A 23,702-nucleotide genomic window follows, 5' to 3' on the forward strand; every position below is an offset into this window, starting at 1 on the left:
GGAAATGCCACTGGCAGCTCAGAATATCCATGGCATTTCTAGAGCCTCGGCACTGCTCTCGCTCTGGGAATGAAGGTCCAAAAAGCACATCGGAGAATGTTCATAGTTGTAAGCAAGCTCCAACTTTGAAACACAATCTACATAGAACCACATATACAAGCCTGCACAATGGATGAAGCCAAGGTCTCCTCCATGATTTCCCTTCTGACCACCTTATTGTCTCCTCAACCATAAAAGGTGAACTTGAAACTCAGGACCTTGCCTTGTCGCCAGAAACATCCAAGCTTGGATCAGTCTTTCTAAGACCAGATACTTGCTCTCTGAACTATTAGAGACTTGTCACATACACACAGGTAGAACAGGATTATTTCTATCTACCTGGGGACCTGGAGTCTTTCACATTGCTCCTGTTCAAACTCTCACAACAGCAAAACTTTACCTACAAAGGGTTCAAGCTATGACACTCCCAATTTCCACAAACCTCCTCAGCTCTTGTGAGTCACATGCAGCCAATTGCAGGAATTGGAAACATGGTTGTGAGGATGAAACTGACTTTGGGGCTCCCCTTGGATATGGTCTTCCAGACTTACCAAAAGGCCATTAAGAGGACGGTTTACCCCACCTCAGGGAAACCCGAGGCAGTACTTGCAGTCAAGGGCTGGCCATGGCTTCTGAGCTACATCCAAAAAGAATTTCATACTGTACCTGGATCTGCTGAAGCCATTTCTGACTGTCCGAGAGCCAGCATGTACCGCTCCTCAACTGCCTCCATTGTGGATCATCAGTAGGGCTGTCAGATTTAGTAAATAAAAGTACAGGATACCCAGTTAAACTTGAACTTCACATGAATAATAAGTTATTATTTTCAGTATAAGTAGATCCTATGAACGATTTGGGGCATACTTATCTTAAAAATATACTTGTTTTTCTGACATTCATATTTAACTAAACAGCCTATATTTTATCTGTCAACCCTACCCTTCAGAAATGAGGGAGGCTCATAGAGATCCAGGAGATGCCTCAGCGCCTCCTCAGCGAGCACGCACCTTCCGCTCCCAGTCATTGGCTAGAATGGAGGATATTCTCTGTTTTAGAGCTTTTTCTACTTGTCATTGTTATTATCTTCCTTATTTCAAAGAGATGTTTATTTTCTCCCAAACTTAATAGCTCATCCAAAAGTATTTCAAAGTTCATTAGACAAGGGAAAAAACAACATGGTTCTGAAAAGTGAAGGAAACCGCCTGGTGTTTAGTCAAGAAGTAGTAGGGAGATTGAAAAAGCCAAACTTAATAAGCAAATCTCTCCAAGGGTATTTTCAGAGCTTGATACCCTCCCACACCCTGAAAATATTATTACATCAAGAAGGTAGAACTGCTAACCAAATGTAAGGCTCCCATATGATTCTATCAAACTGAGGATGCTTCTTTACTAAGCAGTGAGCACACTTGCTGCCCCAGGGACCTTAGCAGTTGCAACGTAGGGCTCTTCCCTTTGGGATGGAAACAGCAAGTTTTCCTGTGGTCTACACACTGGCCCCAAAAATACTACACTCCCAATACTTGTCAACTTTAAGTATTTTTCTACATATCTCCATTTTTCTGTTACTATTTGGACTACATCCTAGACTTGACACTACGTAAATTGCATTCAAGAAGCTATTTTTAAAAGTTGGTAGGAAACCTTAAATCTATAGCTTGCAGTCCCTGGCTTACTTTCATCCAGGTGCATAAGGGTTTTCAAAAGTAGTCAGGTTAGTTACCCCATATCACAGCCCCACGTTTGTGTCACAGATATAAAAATGGAACATGATATTTAAGGTTTTAGTTGCCAAATCATCGAGGCTCCCAGACAGAGGCAATAGAGCAAAATGATTATAGAGGCATGGATTTTGATTTGCTCCAGTGTCTTGGGCAAGTCACTTGGCCTCTGTATTTATTTGTACTTATCTGCACTTATCTGTCACTTGGGGGTCATAATTGTACCTGGTCCATGGGTACGTTGTACAAATGATCTGTAAAGTAGTTACAAGAAACCGACACAGAGTAAGCACTCCACAGACATTGGCTATTAGCTATTGGAAATAGTTCTCCGTGAAACAGATCACTTGATCAGTGGATGACTCGGTGGGAGACAGTGAATCACAGAATCACAGCATGTTGAAAGTGACCTAGTTCACACTCTTATGTGAAAAGAAGAAAAGTGTGCATGGGTAGAAAATGTCTGAAACTTTACCTAACAAATAGTTCATCATGTTAGCATGGAGGATTAGAATAAATCAGGAAAGGAGGAAAGAAAAACTTGAGTGTCATTCAATTTCTCTATCATTTGTGTTTCTACACTGAGACTCTGAATACACTGGAAGTGCAATTTTTTTTAATGTGGCGGGATAAAGGTTTTCAAGTTTTCCTGATCCATCCGTATTATTATCTCAGAATTGCTGGCAGTTCTTGCCATCTTCGGATCTACACCCATGTGAGTCAGTGGGCCATTCTGGACGGAGGAGATAATAGAGCAGAAGTGAAGTGAGAGGAAAGGAGAGAAAAGATGTTCTCTTTTCTCTTCAAAGAGGAAAGGTCTTTGGAATGGGAACAACTCACAACCAAACTTTGGGGAAAGGATGTGATGGAAAATGAGACAAACATCCTACCCCTGTGATGAGAAGGATTCCCTGGGCTGGATGGAGGGAGGTCACAGGTGGCTGGACAAGGAAACCAACTAGGGAGAAACACACACAAGTGCAGGGCAAACACCCTGAGGCCACTCAGCCTGACTCCATGCAAACATGTGTCCAGCAGACAGCCCTTCACCTGTGGCTCCCCAGCAAGACAGGTACCTCAGGGGTGCCAACTCATTCTGAGTCCATTATGCCTGGCCATTCATAAACCGCTGTCTAACGTGTGAGGAATAAACTCTCAATGCTTATGAGGAAACTGGGGAAGGAGATTGAAAGGTTACTTAAACGGAAAAAAAAGAAGTTCAGGAAGGCAGGATGGTAGAGAGACAAGAAAAAGACCTTAAAAGATAGAAAGGATTTGCCAAAGAAGAGAAAGAAAAAGAAATGATTCCGAATGGGTTAACCTGCAGCTAGGAAGTTAAGGAAGATTATTGATGGGTGAAGACTATGGAATAAAGTGAATAAAATTTATCAGAAGTTGCTGAGAATATGGTAAGCAGCATGATTATCAAATTATGATTTGGCTGCAATGGCATTCTAGGGGGACACTAGGAAGGGGAAGCAAATGTTCATGAGATGACAGTGGCAGTTGGAAAGTTGTTTCAGGGGAAGATCAGTCTTGCAGAGGGTGTATCAGAGGAGGGCAAGTGTGAGCAAGCAAGGAAATACTAAGTGTATACGGTTCCTTCACTGAGTGCACCCAGCCCCGTGGTCAGCCTTGAGAACAAGCAGGACTTCAGGTACTGGAGCTACATTTCAGTCATCAGGACTTGAGAAGACACCCTTAACTCAGGTCTTCTCTTCAAACTCCATCTTTCATTCTTGACCTTCATTTGGCCTCTTTCCTTACCCTCAAGCTGTGGACGGAGGCCACAGAGCAAGATGGGTCATTAGTGTCCTCCATACCCTGGCGACTGTGGTTCACATCAGTGGAGTACCAAAGGCAATAACCAAGTAACAGACACAAGAGTGTATGAAGAAGAAGAGATTCTGACAAGGCTTTCTGTGACAGTGTGGGCCAAGTCGGCTCTATATGGCTGGTATCACGTGAATTATGAGCAGCCTTAGGGGAGAAGTCCTCAGAAGGCAGAGCCTGGCTCTCTAGAGGCTCTGCGTGCTCACAGCCCACTCCAAGACCTCAGTTACAGCTTTGGCCCCCAATATCTCTCCCTCTGCCTGCTCACAGTTTCTGAAGTCTTCTTTCCTCCACGTTTCTCTTGAGAGGTGGAGGAGGAAGATGAGCTTCAGGCCAGCTCAGACTCCCCTGGGATCCCAGCAGGATGCCTCTCATTAACCTCCCACCTTCTAGGAAGCTCCTAAGATCTTCACATTTGGGGCAGTTCTCATTTCAGCTGTGCTTCAAATTGCTGGCTGGAGACGGCCTGTTGGAAGGTGGCTAAAAGCAAGTAGCAATCCTTCGGGCAGCCTGGCCCTTCTCGACTGTCAGACATCTTCAGGGATATTCTAGGAAATGTGGTTTGTTCTAGAGAAGGGAGGGAAACAATCCAATTGTCCAATAATGCTTGAATGGAAAATAAATGATGCTATATGCATGTGATCAAATAATATCAAGCAGTCAAAAATCAAAGACCTAGATCTATATGGATACACGTGGATAAATCTTGAAAACATAATATTGATTGAAAGAAAATAAGATAAAGAATGTTAGATTGTGATAACAGGTATGTAAGTATTTAAATATTTAAATCAATTCAACATATTGCTTCTATAAAGAGAGATGCAAGAAAATAAACTTTATCCAAAGAACATTATTTACATTTAATATGCTCATTTATCTAGGAGACCCAAAAGAACCCACAGATAAACTAGCAGGAACTAATAAGACGGTTCAACAAGGCACACACATACAAGATCAATAAATTTTAGAAGTCAATCAGGCTCCTCTACACTGGCGATAACAAATTAGAAACTGTAAAAGAAAATAAGAAAAAAAGAAGATCTAAAAATAGTCACAAGAGCCATATAAATTATTTAGAACTAAGCATACGTAGAAGGCAATATAACTAACAAACGGAGTACGAACAGTTAAACTCCGCCCAACCCAAGGTTAGGAAAAGACTGTTGTTACTTTATGAGAACAGACCCTCTTCTTAAGGAGCAGATCAGTAAGTGAGAGTGAATCAAAGAAACACAGCATTTGAAAAGTCAGCTAGTCCAAGCCTCTTGATCGCACATACAGAAGCTGAAGCCCAGATAGGTTGAGTTACTTGCTAAAGGGCCCAATGTCCTGACTCAAGGACTAGCATTTTTCACTCATTCGCAAGACACGATCAAATGCAGTACCTTGGAAAGAGATGGGGAAAAAATGAAGAAATCAATTATATAGTTCCTCATCTTGAAGTACAGAAATAGCCGTGACAAAATTACACGTATTGAGGGAAAATTGAAGTGCAGAGTTTAAAATGTCAATAATCCACAGGGAAACTGGAGACCATTTAAAATATTCATATTAAATCTCTCTAGAAAAGACATTAAAAGAACTACAAACAAAATGTGAATTTTATAATAGACATGGTATGATACAATTTATAATAGATAAGGTATGAACCTTTCCCTTTCACGGGAAAGGTTCGGCTGGTAAAAAGGAATTGTTCTTGAAAATGGGGCCTGTGCTATTGCAGACACTGTGCTCAACCTAGGTCCACCGAATGCTCTGATGTCATCACTGAGGTCACAGAATTCACTGTGCGCCTGGCAACCTTGCAAACATAACAGCCCTGGTGAGCACTAGGCAGTACTGCTGGTTCACTAAGTGGTACAAGTTTTTCAGCCATTTAGGAGACTTGACTATTTTTGTTTGTATTGAATCACTTCAACGGATTGCCCAAGAGCCAAGAAGGGCCAACCTGTAGGGAAGAGGAGGAGCTGGACATCTCTTGAGGCATCTTCTAAGGGAGACTTCTAGTTGGTACGATGGAACGGCGACAAAAGAGGAAACATCTGGAAAATGAAGAGTCCCAGGAAACTGCCGAGAACGGAGGAGGTATGTGGGGGGCAACTTGTCTGGGGCACATGGGTTTCTGCCAAACTGAACCTTCTCTAGGAAGCGGGGGACTGAGAACGTGTCACCTGCGAAGCAGGGAGCGAGAGACCTTGTCTCACTGATGCTGCCGTATCTATCCGGAGGGTCCCTGTGGTGTGAGACGGCACAGAAAGGCCAGATGCCCCCTGGGAGATGGGAGGTCAGCTCCGCTGGTCTGAGGACTCTCTCCTGGGGCAGCCGGGCCTGGAGCTTTGTCGGACTCATAGCAGGCTGCATCCTGCTTGCACAGACCTAGAGGTGCAGCTTTTCTCAGTCCCCGATTTCTCTCTTATTCTCTTGGATCTTTCCCTGGGGTCATGAGGTGGGGGATGTGAAGGATGCAAGGATGCTGAGAGAGACCCATGAGTTGCTTGGCCTCTTTTACCAAAGTGGAAAGAGAAGCCCCATGAGTTGAAGGCCCTGTTGAAAAATATCTTGACAAGTGGAATGCACTTTGAAAGAAGATTGTTTGTCTAGGGATGGTGTCATATTGAAAGCAAGGAGGATTTATTCCTTCAACAGGAAGAATTTCCCAAAGGAGATCAAGGGAAGGGAAGGGTTTTCCAGAGACTGAGACCGCGTGAGCGGGGGTGAGAAATGTCCTCAGGGTCCTGCGGGGAGCTCTGAGAGCCACGGGCCACGTGGTGCCTGCGTGCATTAAATGTAGGCGAGTAGCCTGCCCTGGGAGAGGGGTGGTCACCCCAGAGCTCCAGCTAGAGGCCTCTGCCCCAGATTAGAGCCCAGTAGCTCCTACCAGGCCTAGGGCCCTGGAGACTGTAGGATGGGCCCTGGGAATGGAGCTCTAGACAGCAGGCAGATTTCCAGGCAGTGGCTGGGACAGGCTGGGGAAGGCAATGACTGCCCCTGACCATTCAGAATATTTTGCTCTATGTTCCTGTGTGTGTGTGTGTGTGTGTGTGTGTGTGTGTGTGTGTGTGGTAGTGCAGAGAAGAGCGAGATGAATGGGGTTAGAGTGCTTACCAGATATAAAGTCTGCGTGGTAAAGTTCTTGTCACCCTGCCTGGACCTGGCTGACACTCGGTGTACGTAAGAGTGTATACAGAATTCTTGTTAGGGGTGTTTTATGAGACAGTAACTCATACACCCATGTACACTCTGATACAGCAAAAATATCACACACCCCACATATAACTTCCTTAGTAAACCACACACAGCACATGGAGGTATATACACGCATCCCTCCTGTACTACGTTCTCATACAACCCACCTGTATCACAATCCTCTCCTCCAACACCAAACGCTGGAGATGAGATATGTATATAGACACACACACTATATATATATAGGACACACACACACACACACACACTATATATACATGTATCTCAACTCTTGCACAAACACAGCTAACTTCAGCCATCTCTAAATACCTCTATAAGAACCAGTCACGTGTCATACACACCACACTTATAACACATTCTTGAGTAATGCCAGACCCGCTTTGTACAAACCACAGGAAACCACAGTCTCAGTAACCCATGTCAGGATTGCCAGAGAAAATATGGGCTATCCAGTTCAATTTGAATTCCAGATAAACAACAAGTAATTTTTCAGTATCTGTATGTCCCACATATTGTATGGGCCCTACTTACACTAAAACTAAGTCAGGCCAAATACTGCATGGGAATACTTACACTAAAAAATATTCTGGGTTTATCTGAAACTGAAATTTAACTGGGTGCCTTGTATTCTTGTTCGCTAAGTCTGGCAACCCTTATATACTTACCACCAGCTGATGTATTATCTATTTATTGTAGTTTTGTTTAGTGTGTGTCTTCCCCTACTAGAATGTGCAGCGTTACCAAAGACTACAACAATGGAAGAGTGCCGGATACACAGGAGTAGCTGCTTACTGAATCTTGGTGAATGAATGAATGAACACGCACCATAAATACAAGCCACACCATGTAATGAGGAAAAGTTACATGTCCCAGAATTCCTGACTTGTGAACAGAAACCATGCACACAAAGGCCACAGACACAGATAGACACGTCTGCACTGTGCTCCCCATGCCAACCCCACACTTACCACAGACTTAACTGATACACATCACTCACTCTTCCCACACACTCACAGTCACCACCGAGGCCTACATTACCAACTAGACAGTGAGAGAATAAGTATTGATTGGAATTAAATCCTGGAGGATCCACTGGGAACCACACTCTCAACTGTGTGTATTCACTGCACCTGACACGTGTCACACACTCAGTAAATATCTGTGGACAGAGGACTGATGAACCCACCCTGAGCCTTTCATTCCTCCCTCAGGAATCTCGAAGTCACAAGAGGATCCCCCTCAGCTTGGATCCACTGTGGTGGCCCAAGGCTGCAGCCCAGGGGCAGGGGAGGTCTCCTCTGCCTCTAAATACTTCTTCTGTACTTCTACTCTGCGCAAGCTCAGCTACGCTGGTAAGGGCGTGGGGCTCCTCAGGTGAGGGGGTGCTTGGCTGTGAGGCAGGAGGCACACAGATCCCAGGGAGGCTGAGAGGAAATCCAGGGTCATCAGAGGTGATGAGGGCTCTGTGGAGGAGCCTGGGCAGGATGGCTGAGCTGTTCCGAGGGCGTGGATGCCAGCTGAGTCTGGGGGTGTGTGTGTGAATACTGCTACTACCATGGTGGGGAAGTCAAGGAGCAGGGGCCGGAAAGGTCTGGGCTTGAGGTGGAGGGAAGAGGGACCAGATTAAGCATCTTCAGAGGAAAATGTAGGCTTTGTCTTTGCCTTTGCTTCCAGAGAAGGACAGAGTTCTGCATCATACACCTCCAGCCTGAGAGCAGGACCATCCAGCTCAGGTGCACACAGCTCACACATACACGTGCCCTCCAGGCACAGCCCTTCTCAGTGCACATCAACCCCAAGCACGTGCTCCACAGTACTCTCCTGCACCACAGCCCCATTCCACAAGGAATGCACCACCGATATTCCCAAACTCACACTCCTCGTCGTACACGCATCCAGCCGCATCCCTCACATACTACAGCCCTCACCACCATACTCCACACCCCTGTATACAGACACCGCTCCAGTATCCCCCCCCACGCACATGATAAGCCCACAGATGACACCAGATACACCACTCCGTCCTACGGCCAACAGACACCAAGCTCACGACATAGCTACGTCATGCAAATGTCCCTCTGTCGTCTACCACACCTGCTCCCTCAGCTTCCGGCATGGCCCATGCATGTTATTATGGTTTTAATTTCCTTTTTCAGGAATGCGGAGATTTCGAGACACTGCCTGGCCTACAGCACCCCTAGCCCACGTTCAGGAAGAAGGGGAGACCGCTCCCCCATCACACTCTGTCTCCTCCTCACTCTCTTCACCCTGTAAGGACTATCTGCACCCAGACAAAGAGGAAAGGGGCATGGAAATATACTACATGCAGGTACAAGTGAACAAGGGTGTTGCTGTCTCCTGGAAGACAAAGAAACCCTTGGAGTTGCCTGAAAAGCAGCTGACGATAGAAGAAGTGACCCTTCCTGAGGATGCGTGCACAATAGGCACTTGCCCCTCTGATGTGTTCACCGAAAGCCTCCTGTCTGACAGTGAGCCCACTGGGGAGGAGAAAGAGTATGAGGAAAGGGCAGAGCCAGGCAGCCCATCAGGGTCACCTGCCGTCGAGGAGAGACCCAGGGCCAAGACACCGGACTGGATGGTGACCATGGAGACCGGCTTCGGGTGCATGGCCTGCTGCCGGGTCTTCCCCACCTTGGAGATCCTGCAGCAGCACGTGAAGGGCGGCGTCCTGCAGGGCTTCAGCTGCCGTGTCTTTCATCTCACCATGGCCCAGTGGATGGGCAATGTGGAATCCGAGAGCACCCCTGAGGAGGAGGAGGAGGAGGAGGAGGAAGAGAAGCAAGAAGAAAAGGAGAATGAGGGAGAGCAGCCCACGGGGGAAGGCCCCAGCCCAAAGAGACCCCGCAGGCAGGGTCTTTTCTCTCCTTTGAGTTCCAAACAGCAACTGAGATTCATGGGACAGAAGATCCTGGAAGACGGTGTGGCCGTCCCTTGGAAGAGGTAAGGCTTGAGGCTGGCAGTCTTCTGAGCCTATGTCACGAGGGCCCAGAGGAGTCTAAGGGAAGGGGCCGCACACATGTGCTGGTTGACCTAATGGCTCTGCAGTTGCATCAAATGGGACACACCCAGCACTAACAAAGGCATTGACCTCTGTTGACGTAAACAAGAAGGTGGAGCCTTTTCCTAGGAGTTTTCTCAGGGTCTGCACGATGGACCTCAACTCTTAGAGGACGTACTGCCAGCAGCTCCTTCTCGGCAGAGAGAGCCAGGAGTGGTCTCAAGAGAGGACAGGGGCCCTTGCAGGACCAGAACTTTGAGGTCTGAGAGCCTTGGGCCTGAGCCGAGATCTCACCCTGACCACTGGACCTAGCCTTCTGTGACAAAGGGGAATAGGAGAGTCACGTGGAAATGAGGTCCCCCGAGATATGGAAATGTTCCAGAACCTTCGTGGCATGGTAGTTGATCTGGAGCCAAGCTCACTGTGGTGTGTGTGGCTCTGAGCATTAAGGCAATGCTGGAGGGTAACCCTGACCAGCAGAGCTTGGAGTGCTTCTTGTCTCTTCCTGTTCTACCTCATTTGCTTTATCCCTTCCAGGGAGAAGAAAGGACCCTCGGGAGAGTAGCAGACAGAATGCCGTGGTCTGAAGGAGGATGAAGGGACCGGCACTCAGTCTAACATCACATGACAATAGAAGCGTCCTATGCAATAAAGGGCATTTTCCAAACCTTTCCTGGATCTTTTATTTAATGACATTTTTCTATCTATGCATCTATCTGTCAGCTACATCTGTATCTTTCAAGGTTTGTGAACAAGCTTTCACATAAGCACTAGAGACGTCCACCAGCATTTTCCCGAAGAGGCCTGCAAATTGCTGGGGACTCCTCACAAATAGGGAACGGCCACAACCCCTGCCACACAGACTCTGTGCGTGGCCCTCCTGACGTACTCCCACTCTCTCTCTGAATTTCCCAACGTCTGAGATGAGGGTGCTGGCTGGAGGCAATGATCACGTGCAGGCTGAATCTTCTCCAGATTCTGATTCTCTTCCTGGGCATATCGTCCTCAAGCACAGTCTCCATGTCCCTGGCCACACTGATCTCTCTCCTTCAGTCCTTCCCTCCCTCCCTCTCCTGCCTCCCAGTGCAGAGAATACTTTTTTGCATTTGAGACGACATTTATTTTTTGTTCACAGAATTCTCACCTGTTTTACTGTGGCCTCCGTTGTGAACATTCCAAAGCTGAGACTTTTCTTTTTTTCTCCCTCATTTCTGCTGAGTCTTTACCTTCCTAATGCAGTGAACTCACAGTGCCTAGCTGACTGGATGGGGAAAAAGATCCAGGGAGCAAAGAGAAATAATAAAAGAATATATCAGTTAATTTTTCATAGTGTTATCCAACTACATATTTTTAAAATATTGGAATAATATTAGGAACCTTCTCTTTATAAAAAACTGAATTATCGGGCTTCCCTGGTGGAGCAGTGGTTAAGAATATGCCTGCGAATGCAGGGGACATGGGTTCGAGCCCTGGTCTGGGAAGATCCCACGTGCCACGGAGTAACTAAGCCCGCGCGCCACAACTACTGAGCCTGCGCTCTAGAGCCCGTGTGTCAAAACTACTGAGCCCACGTGCCACAACTACGGAAGCCTGCGTGCCTAGAGCCCATGCTCCGCAAAAAGAGAAGCCACTGCAATGAGAAGCCCGTGCACCACAGCCAAGAGTAGCCCCCGCTCACAGCAACTAGAGAACGCCCGCTAGCAGCAATAAAGACACAATGCAGCCCAAAATAAATTAATTAATTTCAAAAAATTGAATTAGTTTCAAGGGTACAATGTATAAATGTACAATAAAAGCCCCCCTTCATAACCCCACAACCCCACTCTCAAGATGGAATAGATATGCTGTGATACAAGTTATAGTCGTAGTACTACTACTCCTCCCACCACATCCGAAATCCTCTGAGCCAGGTGCAGCAGCTTCCTTTCACAATTCTAGGACACGCCACAAGACAGATGATAATCCCTTTGGACATTTCAAGGAGCAGCACCAAGGGAACAGTACCTGGGAAATGCCACTGGCAGCTCAGAATATCCATGGCATTTCTAGAGCCTCGGCACTGCTCTCGCTCTGGGAATGAAGGTCCAAAAAGCACATCGGAGAATGTTCATAGTTGTAAGCAAGCTCCAACTTTGAAACACAATCTACATAGAACCACATATACAAGCCTGCACAATGGATGAAGCCAAGGTCTCCTCCATGATTTCCCTTCTGACCACCTTATTGTCTCCTCAACCATAAAAGGTGAACTTGAAACTCAGGACCTTGCCTTGTCGCCAGAAACATCCAAGCTTGGATCAGTCTTTCTAAGACCAGATACTTGCTCTCTGAACTATTAGAGACTTGTCACATACACACAGGTAGAACAGGATTATTTCTATCTACCTGGGGACCTGGAGTCTTTCACATTGCTCCTGTTCAAACTCTCACAACAGCAAAACTTTACCTACAAAGGGTTCAAGCTATGACACTCCCAATTTCCACAAACCTCCTCAGCTCTTGTGAGTCACATGCAGCCAATTGCAGGAATTGGAAACATGGTTGTGAGGATGAAACTGACTTTGGGGCTCCCCTTGGATATGGTCTTCCAGACTTACCAAAAGGCCATTAAGAGGACGGTTTACCCCACCTCAGGGAAACCCGAGGCAGTACTTGCAGTCAAGGGCTGGCCATGGCTTCTGAGCTACATCCAAAAAGAATTTCATACTGTACCTGGATCTGCTGAAGCCATTTCTGACTGTCCGAGAGCCAGCATGTACCGCTCCTCAACTGCCTCCATTGTGGATCATCAGTAGGGCTGTCAGATTTAGTAAATAAAAGTACAGGATACCCAGTTAAACTTGAACTTCACATGAATAATAAGTTATTATTTTCAGTATAAGTAGATCCTATGAACGATTTGGGGCATACTTATCTTAAAAATATACTTGTTTTTCTGACATTCATATTTAACTAAACAGCCTATATTTTATCTGTCAACCCTACCCTTCAGAAATGAGGGAGGCTCATAGAGATCCAGGAGATGCCTCAGCGCCTCCTCAGCAAGCACGCACCTTCCGCTCCCAGTCATTGGCTAGAATGGAGGATATTCTCTGTTTTAGAGCTTTTTCTACTTGTCATTGTTATTATCTTCCTTATTTCAAAGAGATGTTTATTTTCTCCCAAACTTAATAGCTCATCCAAAAGTATTTCAAAGTTCATTAGACAAGGGAAAAAACAACATGGTTCTGAAAAGTGAAGGAAACCGCCTGGTGTTTAGTCAAGAAGTAGTAGGGAGATTGAAAAAGCCAAACTTAATAAGCAAATCTCTCCAAGGGTATTTTCAGAGCTTGATACCCTCCCACACCCTGAAAATATTATTACATCAAGAAGGTAGAACTGCTAACCAAATGTAAGGCTCCCATATGATTCTATCAAACTGAGGATGCTTCTTTACTAAGCAGTGAGCACACTTGCTGCCCCAGGGACCTTAGCAGTTGCAACGTAGGGCTCTTCCCTTTGGGATGGAAACAGCAAGTTTTCCTGTGGTCTACACACTGGCCCCAAAAATACTACACTCCCAATACTTGTCAACTTTAAGTATTTTTCTACATATCTCCATTTTTCTGTTACTATTTGGACTACATCCTAGACTTGACACTACGTAAATTGCATTCAAGAAGCTATTTTTAAAAGTTGGTAGGAAACCTTAAATCTATAGCTTGCAGTCCCTGGCTTACTTTCATCCAGGTGCATAAGGGTTTTCAAAAGTAGTCAGGTTAGTTACCCCATATCACAGCCCCACGTTTGTGTCACAGATATAAAAATGGAACATGATATTTAAGGTTTTAGTTGCCAAATCATCGAGGCTCCCAGACAGAGGCAATAGAGCAAAATGATTATAGAGGCATGGATTTTGATTTGCTCCAGTGTCTTGGGCAAGTCACTTGGCCTCTGTATTTATTTGTACTTATCTGCACTTATCTGTCACTTGGGGGTCATAATTGTACCTGGTCCATGGGTACGTTGTACAAATGATCTGTAAAGTAGTTACAAGAAACCGACACAGAGTAAGCACTCCACAGACATTGGCTATTAGCTATTGGAAATAGTTCTCCGTGAAACAGATCACTTGATCAGTGGATGACTCGGTGGGAGACAGTGAATCACAGAATCACAGCATGTTGAAAGTGACCTAGTTCACACTCTTATGTGAAAAGAAGAAAAGTGTGCATGGGTAGAAAATGTCTGAAACTTTACCTAACAAATAGTTCATCATGTTAGCATGGAGGATTAGAATAAATCAGGAAAGGAGGAAAGAAAAACTTGAGTGTCATTCAATTTCTCTATCATTTGTGTTTCTACACTGAGACTCTGAATACACTGGAAGTGCAATTTTTTTTAATGTGGCGGGATAAAGGTTTTCAAGTTTTCCTGATCCATCCGTATTATTATCTCAGAATTGCTGGCAGTTCTTGCCATCTTCGGATCTACACCCATGTGAGTCAGTGGGCCATTCTGGACGGAGGAGATAATAGAGCAGAAGTGAAGTGAGAGGAAAGGAGAGAAAAGATGTTCTCTTTTCTCTTCAAAGAGGAAAGGTCTTTGGAATGGGAACAACTCACAACCAAACTTTGGGGAAAGGATGTGATGGAAAATGAGACAAACATCCTACCCCTGTGATGAGAAGGATTCCCTGGGCTGGATGGAGGGAGGTCACAGGTGGCTGGACAAGGAAACCAACTAGGGAGAAACACACACAAGTGCAGGGCAAACACCCTGAGGCCACTCAGCCTGACTCCATGCAAACATGTGTCCAGCAGACAGCCCTTCACCTGTGGCTCCCCAGCAAGACAGGTACCTCAGGGGTGCCAACTCATTCTGAGTCCATTATGCCTGGCCATTCATAAACCGCTGTCTAACGTGTGAGGAATAAACTCTCAATGCTTATGAGGAAACTGGGGAAGGAGATTGAAAGGTTACTTAAACGGAAAAAAAAGAAGTTCAGGAAGGCAGGATGGTAGAGAGACAAGAAAAAGACCTTAAAAGATAGAAAGGATTTGCCAAAGAAGAGAAAGAAAAAGAAATGATTCCGAATGGGTTAACCTGCAGCTAGGAAGTTAAGGAAGATTATTGATGGGTGAAGACTATGGAATAAAGTGAATAAAATTTATCAGAAGTTGCTGAGAATATGGTAAGCAGCATGATTATCAAATTATGATTTGGCTGCAATGGCATTCTAGGGGGACACTAGGAAGGGGAAGCAAATGTTCATGAGATGACAGTGGCAGTTGGAAAGTTGTTTCAGGGGAAGATCAGTCTTGCAGAGGGTGTATCAGAGGAGGGCAAGTGTGAGCAAGCAAGGAAATACTAAGTGTATACGGTTCCTTCACTGAGTGCACCCAGCCCCGTGGTCAGCCTTGAGAACAAGCAGGACTTCAGGTACTGGAGCTACATTTCAGTCATCAGGACTTGAGAAGACACCCTTAACTCAGGTCTTCTCTTCAAACTCCATCTTTCATTCTTGACCTTCATTTGGCCTCTTTCCTTACCCTCAAGCTGTGGACGGAGGCCACAGAGCAAGATGGGTCATTAGTGTCCTCCATACCCTGGCGACTGTGGTTCACATCAGTGGAGTACCAAAGGCAATAACCAAGTAACAGACACAAGAGTGTATGAAGAAGAAGAGATTCTGATAAGGCTTTCTGTGACAGTGTGGGCCAAGTCGGCTCTATATGGCTGGTATCACGTGAATTATGAGCAGCCTTAGGGGAGAAGTCCTCAGAAGGCAGAGCCTGGCTCTCTAGAGGCTCTGCGTGCTCACAGCCCACTCCAAGACCTCAGTTACAGCTTCGGCCCCCAATATCTCTCCCTCTGCCTGCTCACAGTTTCTGAAGTCTTCTTTCCTCCACGTTTCTCTTGAGAGGTGGAGGAGGAAGATGAGCTTCAGGCCAGCTCAGACTCCCCTGGGATCCCAGCAGGATGCCTCTCATTAACCTCCCACCTTCTAGGAAGCTCCTAAGATCTTCACATTTGGGGCAGTTCTCATTTCAGCTGTGCTTCAAATTGCTGGCTGGAGACGGCCTGTTGGAAGGTGGCTAAAAGCAAGTAGCAATCCTTCGGGCAGCCTGGCCCTTCTCGACTGTCAGACATCTTCAGGGATATTCTAGGAAATGTGGTTTGTTCTAGAGAAGGGAGGGAAACAATCCAATTGTCCAATAATGCTTGAATGGAAAATAAATGATGCTATATGCATGTGATCAAATAATATCAAGCAGTCAAAAATCAAAGACCTAGATCTATATGGATACACGTGGATAAATCTTGAAAACATAATATTGATTGAAAGAAAATAAGATAAAGAATGTTAGATTGTGATAACAGGTATGTAAGTATTTAAATATTTAAATCAATTCAACATATTGCTTCTATAAAGAGAGATGCAAGAAAATAAACTTTATCCAAAGAACATTATTTACATTTAATATGCTCATTTATCTAGGAGACCCAAAAGAACCCACAGATAAACTAGCAGGAACTAATAAGACGGTTCAACAAGGCACACACATACAAGATCAATAAATTTTAGAAGTCAATCAGGCTCCTCTACACTGGCGATAACAAATTAGAAACTGTAAAAGAAAATAAGAAAAAAAGAAGATCTAAAAATAGTCACAAGAGCCATATAAATTATTTAGAACTAAGCATACGTAGAAGGCAATATAACTAACAAACGGAGTACGAACAGTTAAACTCCGCCCAACCCAAGGTTAGGAAAAGACTGTTGTTACTTTATGAGAACAGACCCTCTTCTTAAGGAGCAGATCAGTAAGTGAGAGTGAATCAAAGAAACACAGCATTTGAAAAGTCAGCTAGTCCAAGCCTCTTGATCACACATACAGAAGCTGAAGCCCAGATAGGTTGAGTTACTTGCTAAAGGGCCCAATGTCCTGACTCAAGGACTAGCATTTTTCACTCAGTCGCAAGACACGATCAAATGCAGTACCTTGGAAAGAGATGGGGAAAAAATGAAGAAATCAATTATATAGTTCCTCATCTTGAAGTACAGAAATAGCCGTGACAAAATTACACGTATTGAGGGAAAATTGAAGTGCAGAGTTTAAAATGTCAATAATCCACAGGGAAACTGGAGACCATTTAAAATATTCATATTAAATCTCTCTAGAAAAGACATTAAAAGAACTACAAACAAAATGTGAATTTTATAATAGACATGGTATGATACAATTTATAATAGATAAGGTATGAACCTTTCCCTTTCACGGGAAAGGTTCGGCTGGGAAAAAGGAATTGTTCTTGAAAATGGGGCCTGTGCTATTGCAGACACTGTGCTCAACCTAGGTCCACCGAATGCTCTGATGTCATCACTGAGGTCACAGAATTCACTGTGCGCCTGGCAACCTTGCAAACATAACAGCCCTGGTGAGCACTAGGCAGTACTGCTGGTTCACTAAGTGGTACAAGTTTTTCAGCCATTTAGGAGACTTGACTATTTTTGTTTGTATTGAATCACTTCAACGGATTGCCCAAGAGCCAAGAAGGGCCAACCTGTAGGGAAGAGGAGGAGCTGGACATCTCTTGAGGCATCTTCTAAGGGAGACTTCTAGTTGGTACGATGGAATGGCGACAAAAGAGGAAACATCTGGAAAATGAAGAGTCCCAGGAAACTGCCGAGAACGGAGGAGGTATGTGGGGGGCAACTTGTCTGGGGCACATGGGTTTCTGCCAAACTGAACCTTCTCTAGGAAGCGGGGGACTGAGAACGTGTCACCTGCGAAGCAGGGAGCGAGAGACCTTGTCTCACTGATGCTGCCGTATCTATCCGGAGGGTCCCTGTGGTGTGAGACGGCACAGAAAGGCCAGATGCCCCCTGGGAGATGGGAGGTCAGCTCCGCTGGTCTGAGGACTCTCTCCTGGGGCAGCCGGGCCTGGAGCTTTGTCGGACTCATAGCAGGCTGCATCCTGCTTGCACAGACCTAGAGGTGCAGCTTTTCTCAGTCCCCGATTTCTCTCTTATTCTCTTGGATCTTTCCCTGGGGTCATGAGGTGGGGGATGTGAAGGATGCAAGGATGCTGAGAGAGACCCATGAGTTGCTTGGCCTCTTTTACCAAAGTGGAAAGAGAAGCCCCATGAGTTGAAGGCCCTGTTGAAAAATATCTTGACAAGTGGAATGCACTTTGAAAGAAGATTGTTTGTCTAGGGATGGTGTCATATTGAAAGCAAGGAGGATTTATTCCTTCAACAGGAAGAATTTCCCAAAGGAGATCAAGGGAAGGGAAGGGTTTTCCAGAGACTGAGACCGCGTGATCGGGGGTGAGAAATGTCCTCAGGGTCCTGCGGGGAGCTCTGAGAGCCACGGGCCACGTGGTGCCTGCGTGCATTAAATGTAGGCGAGTAGCCTGCCCTGGGAGAGGGGTGGTCACCCCAGAGCTCCAGCTAGAGGCCTCTGCCCCAGATTAGAGCCCAGTAGCTCCTACCAGGCCTAGGGCCCTGGAGACTGTAGGATGGGCCCTGGGAATGGAGCTCTAGACAGCAGGCAGATTTCCAGGCAGTGGCTGGGACAGGCTGGGGAAGGCAATGACTGCCCCTGACCATTCAGAATATTTTGCTCTATGTTCCTGTGTGTGTGTGTGTGTGTGTGTGTGTGTGTGTGTGTGTGTGGTAGTGCAGAGAAGAGCGAGATGAATGGGGTTAGAGTGCTTACCAGATATAAAGTCTGCGTGGTAAAGTTCTTGTCACCCTGCCTGGACCTGGCTGACACTCGGTGTACGTAAGAGTGTATACAGAATTCTTGTTAGGGGTGTTTTATGAGACAGTAACTCATACACCCATGTACACTCTGATACAGCAAAAATATCACACACCCCACATATAACTTCCTTAGTAAACCACACACAGCACATGGAGGTATATACACACATCCCTCCTGTACTACGTTCTCATACAACCCACCTGTATCACAATCCTCTCCTCCAACACCAAACGCTGGAGATGAGATATGTATATAGACACACACACTATATATATATAGGACACACACACACACACACACACTATATATACATGTATCTCCTCAACTCTTGCACAAACACAGCTAACTTCAGCCATCTCTAAATACCTCTATAAGAACCAGTCACGTGTCATACACACCACACTTATAACACATTCTTGAGTAATGCCAGACCCGCTTTGTACAAACCACAGGAAACCACAGTCTCAGTAACCCATGTCAGGATTGCCAGAGAAAATATGGGCTATCCAGTTCAATTTGAATTCCAGATAAACAACAAGTAATTTTTCAGTATCCGTATGTCCCACATATTGTATGGGCCCTACTTACACTAAAACTAAGTCAGGCCAAATACTGCATGGGAATACTTACACTAAAAAATATTCTGGGTTTATCTGAAACTGAAATTTAACTGGGTGCCTTGTATTCTTGTTCGCTAAGTCTGGCAACCCTTATATACTTACCACCAGCTGATGTATTATATATTTATTGTAGTTTTGTTTAGTGTGTGTCTTCCCCTACTAGAATGTGCAGCGTTACCAAAGACTACAACAATGGAAGAGTGCCGGATACACAGGAGTAGCTGCTTACTGAATCTTGGTGAATGAATGAATGAACACGCACCATAAATACAAGCCACACCATGTAATGAGGAAAAGTTACATGTCCCAGAATTCCTGACTTGTGAACAGAAACCATGCACACAAAGGCCACAGACACAGATAGACACGTCTGCACTGTGCTCCCCATGCCAACCCCACACTTACCACAGACTTAACTGATACACATCACTCACTCTTCCCACACACTCACAGTCACCACCGAGGCCTACATTACCAACTAGACAGTGAGAGAATAAGTATTGATTGGAATTAAATCCTGGAGGATCCACTGGGAACCACACTCTCAACTGTGTGTATTCACTGCACCTGACACGTGTCACACACTCAGTAAATATCTGTGGACAGAGGACTGATGAACCCACCCTGAGCCTTTCATTCCTCCCTCAGGAATCTCGAAGTCACAAGAGGATCCCCCTCAGCTTGGATCCACTGTGGTGGCCCAAGGCTGCAGCCCAGGGGCAGGGGAGGTCTCCTCTGCCTCTAAATACTTCTTCTGTACTTCTACTCTGCGCAAGCTCAGCTACGCTGGTAAGGGCGTGGGGCTCCTCAGGTGAGGGGGTGCTTGGCTGTGAGGCAGGAGGCACACAGATCCCAGGGAGGCTGAGAGGAAATCCAGGGTCATCAGAGGTGATGAGGGCTCTGTGGAGGAGCCTGGGCAGGATGGCTGAGCTGTTCCGAGGGCGTGGATGCCAGCTGAGTCTGGGGGTGTGTGTGTGAATACTGCTACTACCATGGTGGGGAAGTCAAGGAGCAGGGGCCGGAAAGGTCTGGGCTTGAGGTGGAGGGAAGAGGGACCAGATTAAGCATCTTCAGAGGAAAATGTAGGCTTTGTCTTTGCCTTTGCTTCCAGAGAAGGACAGAGTTCTGCATCATACACCTCCAGCCTGAGAGCAGGACCATCCAGCTCAGGTGCACACAGCTCACACATACACGTGCCCTCCAGGCACAGCCCTTCTCAGTGCACATCAACCCCAAGCACGTGCTCCACAGTACTCTCCTGCACCACCGCCCCATTCCACAAGGAATGCACCACCGATATTCCCAAACTCACACTCCTCGTCGTACACGCATCCAGCCGCATCCCTCACATACTACAGCCCTCACCACCATACTCCACACCCCTGTATACAGACACCGCTCCAGTATCCACCCCCACGCACATGAAAAGCCCACAGATGACACCAGATACACCACTCCGTCCTACGGCCAACAGACACCAAGCTCACGACATAGCTACGTCATGCAAATGTCCCTCTGTCGTCTACCACACCTGCTCCCTCAGCTTCCGGCACGGCCCATGCATGTTATTATGGTTTTAATTTCCTTTTTCAGGAATGCGGAGATTTCGAGACACTGCCTGGCCTACAGCACCCCTAGCCCACGTTCAGGAAGAAGGGGAGACCGCTCCCCCATCACACTCTGTCTCCTCCTCACTCTCTTCACCCTGTAAGGACTATCTGCACCCAGACAAAGAGGAAAGGGGCATGGAAATATACTACATGCAGGTACAAGTGAACAAGGGTGTCGCTGTCTCCTGGAAGACAAAGAAACCCTTGGAGTTGCCTGAAAAGCAGCTGACGATAGAAGAAGTGACCCTTCCTGAGGATGCGTGCACAATAGGCACTTGCCCCTCTGATGTGTTCACCGAAAGCCTCCTGTCTGACAGTGAGCCCACTGGGGAGGAGAAAGAGTATGAGGAAAGGGCAGAGCCAGGCAGCCCATCAGGGTCACCTGCCGTCGAGGAGAGACCCAGGGCCAAGACACCGGACTGGATGGTGACCATGGAGACCGGCTTCGGGTGCATGGCCTGCTGCCGGGTCTTCCCCACCTTGGAGATCCTGCAGCAGCACGTGAAGGGCGGCGTCCTGCAGGGCTTCAGCTGCCGTGTCTTTCATCTCACCATGGCCCAGTGGATGGGCAATGTGGAATCCGAGAGCACCCCTGAGGAGGAGGAGGAGGAGGAGGAGGAAGAGAAGCAAGAAGAAAAGGAGAATGAGGGAGAGCAGCCCACGGGGGAAGGCCCCAGCCCAAAGAGACCCCGCAGGCAGGGTCTTTTCTCTCCTTTGAGTTCCAAACAGCAACTGAGATTCATGGGACAGAAGATCCTGGAAGACGGTGTGGCCGTCCCTTGGAAGAGGTAAGGCTTGAGGCTGGCAGTCTTCTGAGCCTATGTCACGAGGGCCCAGAGGAGTCTAAGGGAAGGGGCCGCACACATGTGCTGGTTGACCTAATGGCTCTGCAGTTGCATCAAATGGGACACACCCAGCACTAACAAAGGCATTGACCTCTGTTGACGTAAACAAGAAGGTGGAGCCTTTTCCTAGGAGTTTTCTCAGGGTCTGCACGATGGACCTCAACTCTTAGAGGACGTACTGCCAGCAGCTCCTTCTCGGCAGAGAGAGCCAGGAGTGGTCTCAAGAGAGGACAGGGGCCCTTGCAGGACCAGAACTTTGAGGTCTGAGAGCCTTGGGCCTGAGCCGAGATCTCACCCTGACCACTGGACCTAGCCTTCTGTGACAAAGGGGAATAGGAGAGTCACGTGGAAATGAGGTCCCCCGAGATATGGAAATGTTCCAGAACCTTCGTGGCATGGTAGTTGATCTGGAGCCAAGCTCACTGTGGTGTGTGTGGCTCTGAGCATTAAGGCAATGCTGGAGGGTAACCCTGACCAGCAGAGCTTGGAGTGCTTCTTGTCTCTTCCTGTTCTACCTCATTTGCTTTATCCCTTCCAGGGAGAAGAAAGGACCCTCGGGAGAGTAGCAGACAGAATGCCGTGGTCTGAAGGAGGATGAAGGGACCGGCACTCAGTCTAACATCACATGACAATAGAAGCGTCCTATGCAATAAAGGGCATTTTCCAAACCTTTCCTGGATCTTTTATTTAATGACATTTTTCTATCTATGCATCTATCTGTCAGCTACATCTGTATCTTTCAAGGTTTGTGAACAAGCTTTCACATAAGCACTAGAGACGTCCACCAGCATTTTCCCGAAGAGGCCTGCAAATTGCTGGGGACTCCTCACAAATAGGGAACGGCCACAACCCCTGCCACACAGACTCTGTGCGTGGCCCTCCTGACGTACTCCCACTCTCTCTCTGAATTTCCCAACGTCTGAGATGAGGGTGCTGGCTGGAGGCAATGATCACGTGCAGGCTGAATCTTCTCCAGATTCTGATTCTTTTCCTGGGCATATCGTCCTCAAGCACAGTCTCCATGTCCCTGGCCACACTGATCTCTCTCCTTCAGTCCTTCCCTCCCTCCCTCTCCTGCCTCCCAGTGCAGAGAATACTTTTTTGCATTTGAGACGACATTTATTTTTTGTTCACAGAATTCTCACCTGTTTTACTGTGGCCTCCGTTGTGAACATTCCAAAGCTGAGACTTTTCTTTTTTTCTCCCTCATTTCTGCTGAGTCTTTACCTTCCTAATGCAGTGAACTCACAGTGCCTAGCTGACTGGATGGGGAAAAAGATCCAGGGAGCAAAGAGAAATAATAAAAGAATATATCAGTTAATTTTTCATAGTGTTATCCAACTACATATTTTTAAAATATTGGAATAATATTAGGAACCTTCTCTTTATAAAAAACTGAATTATCGGGCTTCCCTGGTGGAGCAGTGGTTAAGAATATGCCTGCGAATGCAGGGGACATGGGTTCGAGCCCTGGTCTGGGAAGATCCCACGTGCCACGGAGTAACTAAGCCCGCGCGCCACAACTACTGAGCCTGCGCTCTAGAGCCCGTGTGTCAAAACTACTGAGCCCACGTGCCACAACTACGGAAGCCTGCGTGCCTAGAGCCCATGCTCCGCAAAAAGAGAAGCCACTGCAATGAGAAGCCCGTGCACCACAGCCAAGAGTAGCCCCCGCTCACAGCAACTAGAGAACGCCCGCTAGCAGCAATAAAGACACAATGCAGCCCAAAATAAATTAATTAATTTCAAAAAATTGAATTAGTTTCAAGGGTACAATGTATAAATGTACAATAAAAGCCCCCCTTCATAACCCCACAACCCCACTCTCAAGATGGAATAGATATGCTGTGATACAAGTTATAGTCGTAGTACTACTACTCCTCCCACCACATCCGAAATCCTCTGAGCCAGGTGCAGCAGCTTCCTTTCACAATTCTAGGACACGCCACAAGACAGATGATAATCCCTTTGGACATTTCAAGGAGCAGCACCAAGGGAACAGTACCTGGGAAATGCCACTGGCAGCTCAGAATATCCATGGCATTTCTAGAGCCT

At 46.5% G+C, this 23,702-nt stretch overlaps 1 protein-coding gene and 1 long non-coding RNA gene across 2 annotated transcripts in view; one reads left to right on the forward strand and one right to left on the reverse strand.

Annotated features, from left to right (window-relative positions):
- Window positions 1–23,702, reverse strand: part of LOC309811552 — a 624,797-nt gene that overhangs the window by 13,369 nt on the left and 587,726 nt on the right. The window lies entirely within an intron of this gene.
- LOC309810910 (uncharacterized protein) lies at window positions 97–22,833 on the forward strand (the record flags this gene model as incomplete). Its single annotated transcript, XM_082633230.1, has 4 exons — window positions 97–108; window positions 9,076–9,739; window positions 20,921–21,530; window positions 22,830–22,833. The coding sequence occupies 4 exons, from the start codon at window positions 97–99 to the stop codon at window positions 22,831–22,833; spliced, it is 1,290 nt and encodes a 429-aa protein (XP_082489356.1).

Source organism: Mesoplodon mirus (genome assembly GCF_964341445.2).
Source record: "Mesoplodon mirus genome assembly, chromosome: 10".
Lineage (NCBI taxonomy): Eukaryota > Metazoa > Chordata > Mammalia > Artiodactyla > Ziphiidae > Mesoplodon > Mesoplodon mirus.